We start from the raw sequence: 14,542 nt of genomic DNA, 5'->3' as shown, positions 1-14,542 counted from the left end.
TCTTGTTCCCTCCCTCCCCCTTCTTCAATCCTTTAAAAAACACAACAGGGAAATCACATACAGCCAACTTTGTTGGCACAAAATGAAGGCTGCACATCTAAACACACACAAGAACGCACTCCCAAAGTCACAACGGGACAAAGGTGCCATCGGCCCAGAGCACCGATAACAGACATCACTGGCCACGGGGAGGGAAGAGGCGTGATGGGTGGACCCCACGTCATGATGCAGAACAGGCTAAAGGAGCCCCGCGAGCGCTGCTCGTTTACAGGGAAGCGACGGGGCCGGGGAAGTGCTTATCTATCTCGAGAACAAAGAGTAAGGGACGAAGGGAGCAGCGCTTACGATATGGCTTCCACCATGGCCAGTCCCATCATGATGGAGCAGGCGGCGTGGTCCTCGCGGTAGTCCGGCAGCCCACAGATACAGTAATAGCAGTCTCCGAGGATCTTGATGCGCAGCTGGTGGTGTTTCTGAGAGAGCAGGGGGAAGCACAACCTGTGACCTCCACATGGTAATGGCTGGGAGAGAGGCTCCTACCTACATCTCTGGGCTACCCCCCTCTGTGCTCTGCCAGCCCTTGTGTATGCCTGGCCTCTCCCTGCACCTCCTTCCACACTGCCCCTGGAGCCAGGGTCTCTCCGCTCACGTACACCCAAATCCTTCCATCTCCACCCTGAAGGAAACACCCCAGCCCCACACTTTCCGCCCAGCAGTCCAGCACTGTTCTGTGAATATCCCAGTGCTGCCAACTCTCATGATTTTGTCAGGAATCTCAAAATAATTATTGTTTCCCGTAAAGCCCCAGCTCCTGGAGTCAGGGGGATGTGTGATGACTTCAGCCTTCGTTCTTACAGAAAAATTAAGTTTCTAACCCTTGTGGCTGTGGAGAAAGCTTCCAAATGTGACCCCAGGGCACCCTAAAGGCTCAAAAAGCAGAAGGCAAATAAAAAGAACACCAAATCTCTTATTTTTACACAATCTCATGAGTTTAAAGCCAATTGTGTGATTTCTGGTGAGCCAGACTCAGGATTTTTGAACATTTGGGGTTGGCAATACTGATCTCCTACCTCGTCAGCAACGTTGGTCGTGGCCTGCCCTTCTCCACTGTTTGGGAAAGGCACTGACCTGCCCCCAGGCCGCGCTATGCACAGGGGCTGGGGAAAGACCTGCCCCCAGGCTGCACTGCTCTGACTTGATTCAGCTCATCACGAGGTTACAGTGACTGGCTTTAGTGTGTTATGAATTCCCCGTGCTCCCTGTGGCAGGGGCTGGGCTAACTATCTGTGGTGTTCTGCGCAACACACAACACATACACAGGCAAACTTCTGCTCCCAGTTACCCCAGTGTAAAAGCAAGTGCCAGTCTGGATTCACAAGGGTAAAATTGGGTCTCTGGTTTTCCTCCTTCCACTTCCTCTTTCAGCACTGCTCTCCTCTCTCCAAATTCCTTTGTTACTGACCTCGCCAACTCTCCCTCCTCCTCCGTCTCTCTCCTGTTCCCCCTTTCGCTCCCCTTCCCGGTAACTGACTCAGAATTTAGGTTAGGTAGAAATGAAATGAAAATGTCTCTCCCTTTATGGTTAACGTGACTTTCCTCCATCTCCCCTTCCCACTCTGCTGCTTGACATGCTTCACACCCACAGTGCTTTCCCATGCAGCAGCAGGCGCAGAGTTTGACCTGAGTCCAAGGACACTCAACCCCAGGCCATGCAGAAGTAAACTCATTTTCCATTCCTCTCCCTCCCCAAGGATAAGGGTAGCGGGCAGTTCTCCCGGCCGCAAGGCACAGCTCAGTGCTGCTGGGAAAACAGCCCCGCCGGGGCTGCAGGGCTAGATTCTCAGTTACACTCAGGGGGGCAAGCATGGAGGGGCTCAGGTAACTTTTAGCCACCGCTGCACTCCCTGTATTCTGGGGCCATGAAGGGCCCTGCCCAGCCTCCAGTGTAACTTAGAGCAGCCTCCGGGCAGTCAGCTTCCCTGGCCTCTAGGGAACAGCGAATGGCCATGGTACACTGCACTCCAGACACAGCCCTGATCTGCTGGGAGCAGGGCTAGTGAGGGGCCCTTATGCCAGCTCTGCACTGGCGAGGGAGCCTTTTGCACCCACTTTAAGGCCCCTTTTTGCAGTCTGTGTGACACTATTGAGGGTGAGGCCTGCGGGTGTCAGGCACCTCGGGGAGGGCACTTCTCCCTGTGCAGGCAGGGCCGGGCTGCTCCTGGCGCTCACTTTGGGGCTAGTCCTCCACAGGCTGAACCTTTCCTTGGTCTCAGGGATGCAGTGGCAGCCCAGGGGCCCCCTATTTATCCCCCAAACCGACAAAGTCCAGGCAGCCGCGGTGCCCCTCCACTCAGCAGGCCTTCCGCTTGCCCTGGAGGAGTCAGAGGGGAGTTCAGTATCCAAGGCTCATTCGGCCCTTGGCCTTTACACAGAGGCCACTGCCGCCACAGGGGCTAATGGTGTCCAGAGCGGTGGCAGTTTTCGCTATGCAAACCCCTGGCCACAGGGAACTTGGCTCAGACCCACCAAACCCACTACACGTAACCCAGCTAACAGCCATCGTGTGGCAGCAAGGTTCACCCACCGCCAGGTGGAGCCTGAGGTGACCAGGGGCAAGGCCTAGGCCTCACCTCTTGGTGAGCCTCACTCTGCACGGGGATGGGCAGACGTGACCCCCTCTGGAGCTCACCCGCACAGCTCCTCCCATGGGCAAGGAGCGAAGCCTGCTTACTCTGCCACCACAGCATTCCCAGACCCTGCTGAGCCCCGGGGAGACTCGGGTGGCAGAGAAGCTGTGACCTCCTGCGAGGCTTGCGTTTGCTGCGGTGCCGGTTGTGAACCAGAGCGTCCAGACTGACAGGCGCTGCGTGGGCGTACGTACCGCTGCCAGTTTGTCGAAGCGGGCAAAGAGCTCATTCAGCAGCTTCACCAGCTCATGGGCGCTGCAGGAGGATGACAGCTGGGTGAAGCCAACTATGTCAGCAAAGAGGATGCTGGGAGAAGAAGAGAACACAAGCCAGAAAACGTGAGTTGGTTTCACAGAGTCCAAGGCCAGAAGGAAGACCATAGTGATCATCTAGTCTGACCCCCTGTGTAGCACAGGCCAGAGAACTGCCCCCAAATAATTCCTAGAGGAGATCTGCTAGAAAAGCAGCCAGTCCTGGTTTACAAATTGCCAGTGACAGAGAATCCACCATGACCCTTGGGAAATTGTAACAATGGGACTATCGCCCAGAGCCAGCCTCCACTCAGGAACAATGGAGACCTCCCCGCTCCTCCTGTAGCCATCCAGCTGCCCACAGGGAGACTTGCCAGTCTGGTGTAATTGGGTCAGTGGCAGCACCATATAGATGACAGGGCTGTAATGGCCACTCAGAGGAATGCGGAGAAACCAGAATCAGAGGCAGTAGCGATGCTGAAGACCTAGTAGATTTGGGGCAGTCCAGGGTAGGATTTTTCCCTGCAGTTTATTCTCCACCGCTTTCTTACTGTGAAATATCCCACTCTGTTCTCCTCATGCCAAGGAATCTTGGGGCTTTCCCAGGAACATAAGAACTGCCCTAGTGGATCAGACAAGCTTCATCTAGTCCAGTGGCTCTGAAACTTTTTTACTGGTGACCCCTTTCACATAGCAAGTCTCTGAGTGCGACCCCCCTTATAAATTAAAAACACTTTTTAATAAATTTAACACTATTACAAATGCTGGAAGAAAGCGGAGTTTGGGGTGGAGGTTGACAGCTCGCGACCCCCCATCTAACAACCTCACAATCCCCTGAGGAGTCCCAACCCCCAGTTTGAGAACCCCTGATCTAGTCCGTTATCCTCTTTCTGACACTGCCCTGCACCAGCTGCTTCAGACGAAGGTGCAAGAAACCCCACCAGGGATGATAATGGAATCACCTCTTCGGCGGGTGGGGGGGGATTTCTTCCTGACCCCTGGCACTTGGCAGTTGGTGCACGCCCTGAAGCATGAGAGTTTATATACCTGCTTACACATTTTTTTCCCATCCTATCAACTGTGAATTTTCTCATTGTCCTCAAATGTCTGGTCTTTTTTGGAATCCTACTAAGCTCGTGTTCTCGGTGATACCTTGAGGCGGTGAGTTCCACTGGTTAATTATACATTGCATAAGACAGCCAGCTCCTTTATCAGCTTTAAGCCAGCTGCCTTTCAAATTCATTGAACGCCCGTTTGTTCTTGCATTACGGCTGAGTGCCCAATATACCTCCTCTACCCCATTCATTATTTCATCTATGTAACAGGGTGGGCTGCCCCTTTAAAGGCCAGGGAGCCTGGGGCCCTCCAGCCCTGTTCTGAGGCAGAGCCCCAGTGACTGCCTGATGAACACCTGATTGCCACAAAGCTGACAGAGCTCAAGGGGGCGGGAGAGCTACAGGCAGGAGGTTTCAGAGTAGCAGCCGTGTTAGTCTGTATTTGCAAAAAGAAAAGGAGTACTTGTGGCAGCTTAGAGACTAACCAATTTATTTGAGCATGAGCTTTCATGAGCTACAGCTCACTTCATCAGATGCAGGCTGGCTCTGGTGGCAGGGCCTGAAGCAGGGGGACTCCCAGGCAGATAGCCTCTAGACTAGGAGGACAGGGGCAGGACTGCCTGGTGGAGTAAGAGTCTGGCACAGCTGCTGGGCCAGGAAAAAGGACCTGGTTTAGCTGTTGGGTTTATGCTGAACTGCTTATTTGGGGGTTTTGCTGAAGATTCTTGCTGCCACGGATCCATGGAGCCTTGAGAGAAAGGGCCTGATCCAGACTTTGTGTGTGATGATATCAGTCCTTCTTGGGCTGGAGAGACCAGTCAGCAACCTCAGTGTACCCCGGTCATGTCCCTCCTTACTCGTCTCCTCTCCCAATCACACCACCCCAATCCTTCCCATCACTCCTCAGCCGGACATCTGCCCAGGCCCCTAATCATACTTGTTGCCCATCTCTGAATTCCCTCTGTTTCTGCTCTGTCCTCCTTTGGCAGAGGGGGTGACCAGAACCGGACACAGTGCAGCAGGGGCGCATACCCCACTGCTTTACAGAGTGGCACCAAAAGAGCCTTGGTCTTATCCTTCATCCCACTCTTTGTGCAGCCGAACATCTCGTGTGCCTTGTGACACTGAGCCCTGGATTCTATGGAGTCCAGGTTTTTCCCCTGCGTGGTTACAATTAATGTAACCCCCCAGACAAGCACATAGGTCATTCATATTATTCCTTCCAATGCACATTCACTGAATTGAGTGTAGACAAGGTGACCGTGATAAAAGTGATGTCTCACATGGAGATCCACCCTCTACCCATGGAGCAAGGCATGTCCTTTACCTGACATTCTCATGGCGGTACATGTACATGGTGTTAAACTGCTGCATCTCTTTCTGGCTCGGGTCCTTCTTCATGTCCTTTAGCATCTCATCTGCCACGTGCTTGGGAAGGATGGAAAGCATCAGCCGTTCCTGAGGTGGAGGGAAGAGGAAGAGGATAATCAGAGCTCAGGGCAGATCAAAGCAAAGCCCTGTAGGCTCAGCAGGTGTCAGGACAGGGCTGCCAGCCAAGCGGATTCATTTAGACTCATAGCCACAACAGAAATCCCCAGGGTTCAATTACACAATTGGCTGGCATAATGCACTCACACAGATCAAGCCAGCCCAAGCAGCTGTGACTAGCTGCACCTCTGGGATGGGCAGTGTGCCTTGTGGCAAGGCCCAGATGTGCCAGTCTGCTGCTGTGATAAAGACCCATAGCAATAATATACCCCCTAGCACTTTTCAGCAGCAGATCTCAATGTGCTTTACAATGGAGGTCAGCATCATTATCCCCATTTTACACATGGGGAAACTGAGGCCCAGAACAGGAAGTGACTTGCCCAAGGAGAGCCAACAGGCCAGTGGCAGAGTCAGGAATAGACCCAAGGTCTCCTGAGCCCCAGTGCAGTGCTCTGTCCACTAGAGACTAGACCCCACTGACGCAGTGAAAATGAGCAGAGCAGCAAGAAGAGTGTGTGTTTGGGGGAACTGGATACAAACCAGGCTCCGCCGCTTAACACACAGCAGCATAAAAACTCACACACTGTCCAGCTCCTCCTGCTTTACCTCATGGCATTGGCACTGTACACTCCCTGTGTCCGCACCCTCAGGCCAAATCCCGAAGTCCTGATTCAGCGGCTAGTCTGGCGAGACCCCTCCCCACTTGCTCCTGCTGCAGTGAATGGCAACCCCCCACCCTCGATCTCAACAGGTACAAGATCAGGCCTACTGACTCCAATGGGAATTGACCCTGGGTTTTGGCTCTCCTTGAGGAAATGCCGTGCTGGGCCACGACCGCCCGCTCGCTCATTTATACCCCTCCAGCCAAGCTGCTGGCAACGGGAATTAACATTAACATGGCGCGATGCTCTGTTCCCCTCTAGCGGTGTCCGCTACTGCCTCCAGTCCAACAAACTTCGGTTTTTAGTGCAAGCCACCCTGGATTCAGGCTACTCCTGGCCCTTGGCCACCTGGAGATTTCCACACCCTCTAGCAAATCTCAGGCTAAGCCAGCTTTCTGGCTGCTTTTGTGTTGCCACATACATGCAAAGCAGCAGGAGCCAGGATCTGGCCCGAGGTCCCTGCCCCAGAGATCTCACGCCCAAGTACCACATTACGAGGTGCGGTGACTAGCAGGAACTCCATCCTGCCTTGCTAGGGGGGGCTCATTTTGTGACATGCCCTAGCAGACAAGGGGAAATGAATTGAAGCCACAAGCTCCTTTTGGTCCAGGCTCATCGCCAGGCTGGACAAAGAGGCAGTGTGTTATCTCCTGAGCTGCAGCCCTTGCTAATCCTAGCAGAAACAGCCTTTTGACAGTAATCTCCTGCCCAGGGACACCGGATGCAGTTTCAAAGCCAGAATTCCACTCTGGTCACACCCCGTGGCTGGAACTCCAAAGAGTGCCAGACATGTGGGCAGGTTTACATTTCAGCCACTAAGGGAGCGATCTCTGGCAGGCAAGAGGGAGGAAGTAGGACGGACCATGGTCACGAACAGCTTTCCAGCCAACCTAACCCTCGGCACCGGCTACAGAAACACAGGAACTTCCATCACTGAACCATGAAGGAAGCCACAGGCTAGAGGAAAATGGGTTTAGCCTCTATCAGGATGGGTTACAAGACACAAAGATTTGGCGCTTTGGCTGGGGGGAGGAGCTGTCATCTGATGAAGAATTGATTCCTTTGGGATTTGTGGTTGGTGGATGGGGCGTTTTATGACACATCAGCAATGCTGTTATTAATATTTTGCTGATATCATATTACAGTGGTGTCTAAAGGCACCTGTCAGGGATCAAGGCCCCACTGTGCTGCGCACTGTACACACGTGGAATAAAAAGATAGTCCCTGCCCCAAAAGCTTGCAGTTTAATTTAAAGCCTTAAAATTAGGAAGGATGGTTTCATGGTAAAGGCATTAGACTCAGAGCTCTGACATAGACTCACTGTGTGACCTCGGTCAAGTCACTTAGGGTATGTCTACACTGGGTCTGTGGGACCCAGGCTTGTGGACTTGGGGTTTCCTACCCTGGGCTTGAGCATCCACAGTGCATTGTATACCTGGGTCTCGTAGCCTTGCTAATGTGTCCACACTGCACTACACAGACCTTCTGACTCAGGTCTCTGGCTTGAGCTGTGTCCACACTGCAGGAGGAAAGGAGTACTTGTGGCACCTTAGAGACTAACCAATTTATTTAACCTGTCATACTGCAGGAGGAGAGAGCTTCAACCTGTGTCAGAGCGGGACTTGGGATCTGACCCATTCCCCTAGCAGAAGCCTAGGAGCTGAGTGCTGACTGACCCAAGTGAGACTGATTTATGTGTGGATGGAAGTGGGGCTTGGACTCAAGCCTGAGTCAGAACCCAGGTGTAATGTGCAGTGTAGACAGACCCATTATCTCTCTGTGCCTAAGTGACTCACCTGTAAAAAGGGGATAACAACACTTCATTTCTCCCATGCTTTCTCTGTTTAGATTGTAAGCTGTTCAGGGCTGTCTCTGATTAGGGAACCTAGCACAATGGACCCCGGATATGTAAATGTATTTGAGACTTCTGAATACTGAGCTGAATATATCCTCACCTGGGATGAACATGGCCAACTGTGCAACACTGGGCACTCAGTCAACCAACCAAACTGATAAGAGATGTTGGAAACACCTGCTACAACCGATCAGATCAATAGACCCTCCAGTAGGGATGGGTGGATTGAATAGCTTGCTGTGTCATCTGAATATTGGCCACATTCTGCAGCCCGCACCCCTGCCCGCTGATGCCAGTAGCTCTACCCATCTCACCCGCAACAGATGCCCCACAGCGCAATAGATATCAGGGCGAATGCGGCATCCGGCATCTCAGCCCGAGCTCCGTTCAAAGCTCAGCGGGACCCAGCAGAGAGTTTCTGAGTCCAGCTGGTGCAGGGATGGGCAGGAGCCAACTGCCCCACCATGCGAAACAGAGGAGAGCAGTTACATGATGTCACCCAGGAAAGCAGCCCCTCCCTTTCTCCCCGCAGTGGACCAGACGGGAAGTTCAAAGAACTGCCCAGAACCAACCACGGTCAATCCAGGTAGAGCTAACAGGAGCACGGAGCCTCTGCTATGTACTACCAGGGACTGAACAGCCCGCACACCGTACACACATACTTGACTATCAAGGATGCTGCCAAGCCACTGACTCTGACTGAGTGGCCAAAGCAATCTCTATAGGCAGCTGGTGCACAGGGAAGCTCCTCAATGCAGGGCACCATGGGGCGTTCAGCGGTTAAAAGCTCTACCTCCACACATAGACCGCTCAGGTCCTCAGCACGGGCAATGCATCCAGATCAGGCAGGTTCACTTCTGTCAGAGATTCTCGGAAACCAGGGGTGTCTCACGATTTGGTCTCTCCTGGAACACACCATCTTGCAGGGGCAACGGCACAGCTTCTCCTTACGGTCCTTTGTCGAGTCCGGTTTCAAATGCCTCCAGTAATGGGGCTTCTATCGCTTTCCTCTGGAGAAGATTCCAGTCCCTAGTATTATTATTTGCACTCCAAAATCCAGGCTCTATTGTGGTAGGTGCTGTACAGAGACACTCAGTGAAAGACAGTGCCTGCTCCCAAGATCTTACAGTATGAAGAGACAAAAGGTGGAAGAAGAAGGGATTTGCTTCACATCACATCAGTGACTGAGCCAGGAATAGAACCTACATATCCTGGCTCCCAGTTCACTGGCCTAGCCACTAGACCACACAGCCTGTCTGGATCAAGTCCTGTGTCAAATCAGACTGTGAGCTTTTGTGTGCGGGGAGCATGTGCATCGTATCTGCTCTGAGAAGTGTTTCGCTCACCTCCGGATGCTGTAAATAATCATACTATAAGGTGACTATACTAGCAGATTTCCGTCACAGAGACATCAGGGACCAGACTGGACATGTGCATGAAAGCAGCTCCCAGCATCCAGTTTTGGAAGCCGCTCCTGGAGTTTTTTGTTATGTTTTTTGCCAGAAGGAGCTAATTTTAGATGGAATTAGCGAGTCTATTTTCAAATCCGGTTGACATTTTGGTGTGTGACGTGTCGCATTTAGCCCAGTGACCCACATACTCCGAGCAATTATTGCCGCCACAAGATGGCATCTGGTTAGACAAAAGGAGGGGTGCACAGGTGCTAAAGTGATGGGCACAAAGGCAAAGCTCCTCCTACCATGTCTTGGAGAGACCTCTCTAGGGGTGGATTTGGAGCTAATTCTCCAGACTCATTCAGTCAGTAGCTTCTCTGCTTAGCTCACAAGGGGGCCAGTTGTGATGGGTGTTTGCGTGTTATAATTACATGTGCAATAGAAACTAGATTTAGAATATCCAGCCCATTCCACAGCCACCTGAGGGGAAGATATTTGGGTCACTACTACCTTGGGCGGGGTTTGATCCTGTGTCCTAGGCATGAAAGCCCAAGCTCAGTAGCCAGAGCCAGCTGTTTCTCTAACGTGGAGGAGTCCTGCCCAGTTTAGCGCCTCCCTGTTATTTCCTAACTGTATCTGGATTGTTGAATCACTGAGAAAATCATCCTCATTAAAACCTCAGCAGCTGAGAATGATCATATTAACCCCACTGCATCCTCTGCAACTTACTCCCAGTGAGCCCACACGCTGTGGCAAACAGCCCCAGAGTGAGCTCCCCCAGGGCTCGCAGGCTGCCAGCTTCACCGCTCATAGCCACCTGGGTCATCAGCTCTCTGGGCCTGACGCTGATCGCAGTCACAGTGATGTGGGGGAGGAGCAGCACCTGGGCAGACCATGGAATGACACCAGGGTGTGAGAGGAGCGTCCAGCCCTTCACGTGGTGCTTGGAGTCTGCTCAAAATACTTATTCATAACAGACAAGCCTGGCCTGAAACAACGCACTCCTGGGCACTTAAACGTCATTGCATGGAAGGTTTAGGAAGCTGCAGTCATCCAGCCATGTGCTGATACAACCAAGCAGAGGCTCATCCCAGCTGGTCAGCAACAGGGATGGAACCCAAGACCTTCTGCATCAAAAGTACAAGACCCCACTGCTTGAGACAAAGGCGTAATTCTACAGCCTGCAATTAAGAGTTGTTATGACCTCTGGGGCCACCCACAAGAGGAAGGGCTGCTCAAATGCAGTACATCTGAGTGCCACACCAATTCTCAAGTTTAAATGGATTAACAGCTGGCTAACTGCCAGGTCTCAAAATGTCACTGTAAAGAGGGAATCCTCATGGAAGGGGTGTGTTTCTAGTGGGGTCCCTATGTTATTTAACATTTTTATCAGCGACCAGGAAGAAAACATAAAAATCTCCACTGATAAAGTTTTCAGACGACACAACATTGGAGGAGTGGTAAGTAATGAAGAGGACAGGTCACTGATTCAGAGCAATCTGGATCTGTAAGCTGGGAGCAAGAAAATAATATGTGTTTTAATATAGCCAAATGTAAATATGTCCCTCTAGGAACAAAGACTGCAGGCCATACTTTCGTGATGGGGGACTCTATCCTAGGAAGCAGTGACTCAGAAAAAGATTTAGGGCTCATGGTGGATAATCAGCTGAACATGAGCTCCCAGGGTGATGCTGTAGCCAAAAGAGCTAATGTGATCTTGGGATACATAAACAGGGGGATCTTGAGTAGTAGAGAGGTTACTTTGCACTGTTGTGACTGCTGCTGAAATACTGTGTCCAGTTCTGGTGTCCACCGCTCAAGAAAGATGTTGATAAATTGGAGAGGGTTCAGAGAAGAGCCAAGAGAGTGACTGAAGGATTAGAAAACCTGCCTTAACAGGCTCAAAGAGCTCAATCTAACTAGCTTAACAAAGAGAGGGTTAAGGGGTGACTTGATCACAGTCTCTAAATACCTAGGAACAAATATTTCACAATGGGCTCTTCAATCTAGTAGAGAAAGGCATCACACGATCCAATGGCTGGAAGCTGAAGCTAGACAAATTCAGACTGGAAATAAAGCGTCCATTTTTACGAGTGAGGGTAATTAGCCATTGGAACAATTTACCAAGGGCCATGGTGGATTCTCCATTGCCGACAATTTTTCAGTTTCTGGGGAAGGTCTCTGGCCTCTAGTGTAACGGAGGTCAGATTAGATGATCAAACTGGTCCCTTCTGACCTTGGAATCTATGATACACCAAAGTGCTGTGATGCTGTGGTTAAGGTGATTTAGTAGCAGTGTCAGTGCTAGCCAATGGCTCAGGGTGTTGTCAGGAGGCTGTAGTGCAGGGTAGTATTCCTCTAAATAGTGTGTGAGTCCTCTAGTGACCCTCACTGTCTTCTATGATTCAGAAACCAGCCGGAGCAGCAATGTGTGTCTGTCGCTAGGCCTGGTGTGCTGTATAGAGTTAGTAATCACAGTTACCTGGACCCTTCTGGGCCTGTGGGGTTCCTTCATATTTCAGTTGTTGTGTGAAGAAGAGACATAATGCAGAGCTGAGTGCACGCCAAGGGCAATCCATTCTCATGCATCATGGTGGAAGATGGTGGACTGGTGGGGTCAGGAAGGAATTTCCCCTCCCCACCATGTACAGCATGGCACAACTAACCAGGCGCATTATGGGGGAGGGAGAGGGGAAAGGGCTGGGTTTCCTCTGAAGCATCCTCAGTGCATGAGTCAGGATACAGGACTAGCTGGACCAATGGTCTGATCCAGAACGGCAGCTTCTATCTGACTTCCTAGCTCACTACCATCCCTCTGCTTGGACATCAATTCATCCATAAGACTGGGCTGCAGCTCCCTGGGGTGAGACGTCACACTGAAGTCCCAGCCACCTGTGGCCATTAAATAAGTCAGGGAGTTTTTTGCAAGAATAAGGGTGTTAGTCCTGGCCAAATTCCAGCAGGGGGGGACCATGTGCTGGCTCCCTAAAATCTCCCTGGCAGCTTCTGTTGGTGACAGTGGACCTGGTTCTCCACTGCCTTGCCCTTTGTGTACGCATATGTGCACCCGCGTAAAGTGAGTATCAACAGCTACCAAACCACCATGGACTGCAGGGACATCACACTCCTTGTGCTTGGGTGTGAATGACGACACAAGGCCGTGGAGAATCGAGCCTCATATTCTCCTTCTCTTCCTGTCCTAAACTGTTGCACCACGTTATACAGTGGGCTGCCCCATAGTGGTGGATGGCTGCGAAACACTTTGTGATCTATGAATAAACCCTACTATAAAGGTGTGAAGTATGGTTATTATGTATGTATGATCACTGGGCCAAGATGTCGTGGTACACCCTGGTGACTCAAAGCAGCCATACAGCTGCAAAGCATTTGGATCATCCCAATTAATCTGTTCTTTTACCTCCAGGTCTCCGTATGACCCACCTTGTGTAATCAGTACACGTGCTATTGCTGAGTTGTAGTTACTGGAGGTGTATTATGTGTTGATTTACAGCACATTCTAGCAAACAGCCGTAGTAAATAGTCGAATGATGTCATATAGGATATTGTACATATATTTCTTCCTGGAAACTAAAGCTGGCTAAAAATAATTTAGTTATCTACAAAAACAGACCAGCAGTGGGGCTGTTAATTGTGACTTCTTCGAAGTAAAATTTACCAGCTGTAGAGCTGGATTTTTTAAAAAGGAGCTGAGTAATTTTATTACCACTAATAACAGCTGCAGCTATGCAGAGCTGAGAGCACTCAAAGGGCAATCCAATCTCATGCATCAGGCCGGAAGATGGTGGACTGGTGGGGTCAGGAAGAAATTTCCCCTCCCCACTGCATACAGCATTGCACAACTAGCCAGGTGCATTATGGGGCTGAGGGGGAAGAAGAAGGGGCTGGGTTTCCTCTGAAGCATCCTCAGTGCATGAGGCAGGATACAGGACTAGCTGGACTGATGGTCTAATCCAGAACGGCAGCTTCTATCTGACTTCCTAGCCCACTGCCATCCTTCTGCTAGGACACCAATTCATCAATAAGAGCCCGATATTGAAACTGAGCCAAGGCATGCTTCACAAGGTAAGGGAAGTGGGTGGTTCCCAGCTCTGAAGAGGCTGCACAGGGTTAAATAAACAACTCTCCCACCACAACCCTGCACTCTGCAGACCACAGCTCCACAGCGGTTCTTACCACACTGCAGGGTGGACACAGATACATGCATTAATAGGCCAGAAGGGACCATTGGGATCATCTGGTCTGAACTCCTGTATAACAGAGGACAGAGACCTTCCCCTAAATAACTCCTACTTGAACTTGAGCATATCAGTTAGAAAAACACCCAGTCGTGATTTTAAAATGGCCCGTGATAGAGAATTCATCACAACCCTTAGTAAATTGTTCTATTGGTCAATTATCCCCACTGTTAAATATGTCAGGTTTCAGAGTAACAGCCGTGTTAGTCTGTATTCGCAAAAAGAAAAAGAGGACTTGTGGCACCTTAGAGACTAACCAAATTTATTTGAGCATAAGCTTTCGTGAGCTACAGCATCCGATGAAGTGAGCTGTAGCTCACGAAAGCTTATGCTCAAATAAATTGGTTAGTCTCTAAGGTGCCACAAGTCCTCCTTTTCTTTTTGTTAAATATATGTGCCTTCTGGTCTGAATTTGTTTAGCTTCAACTTCCAGCTATTGGATCTTCTTATACCTTTGTCTGCTAGACTGAAGAGCCCTTTATTCAGAGGTGAAAGTAAGCCAGTAGGGTCCGGTACGGCGTACCAGCAAGAGACAGTACGCCGTGCTGGACTGGACCAGCTTCCCCAGGCTGTCGATTTAAAGGGCCCGGGGCTCCCCGCAGTGGCCAGAGCCCCGGGCCCTTTAAATCACCGCCCGAGCCCTGCTGTCGGAGCCCCAGGGTAGTGGCAGCAGGGTTCTGGCAGTGATTTAAAGTGCCAGGGGCTCCGCTGCGGTAATGGCGGCCGGAGCCCTGGGCCCTTTAAATCGCCCTGAGCCCCAGGGCTCCCAGCTGCCTCTGCAGCTGGTAGCTCCCGGGGTGATTTAAAGGCCCGGGTATTTAAAGGCCCTGCCTCTTCCGGTTGAGGCCAGGCCCCCTGCTCAGGACTCCGGTGTACCGGTAAGTCCTTTAAGTT

General features: G+C 51.2%; 1 protein-coding gene across 4 annotated transcripts in view; it reads right to left on the bottom strand.

Moving 5' to 3' along the window:
* ADCY3 (adenylate cyclase 3) overlaps positions 1-14,542 on the bottom strand; it is an 88,901-nt gene that overhangs the window by 22,294 nt on the left and 52,065 nt on the right. For all 4 annotated transcript variants that reach the window (XM_074947379.1, XM_074947381.1, XM_074947377.1 and 1 more), the window contains exons 3-5: positions 5,321-5,451; positions 2,882-2,993; positions 346-473 (exon numbers count right to left, since the gene is read on the bottom strand). In XM_074947379.1, coding sequence (XP_074803480.1) covers positions 346-473; positions 2,882-2,993; positions 5,321-5,451 — 371 coding nt within the window. The remainder of the gene's footprint in view (positions 1-345; positions 474-2,881; positions 2,994-5,320; positions 5,452-14,542) is intronic.

The sequence above is a fragment of the Natator depressus genome, chromosome 3 (genome assembly GCF_965152275.1).
Source record: "Natator depressus isolate rNatDep1 chromosome 3, rNatDep2.hap1, whole genome shotgun sequence".
Classification (NCBI taxonomy): Eukaryota; Metazoa; Chordata; order Testudines; family Cheloniidae; genus Natator; species Natator depressus.
Note: the sequence above shows the minus strand (reverse complement) of the source record. Positions and strands in the feature narration are given on the sequence as shown.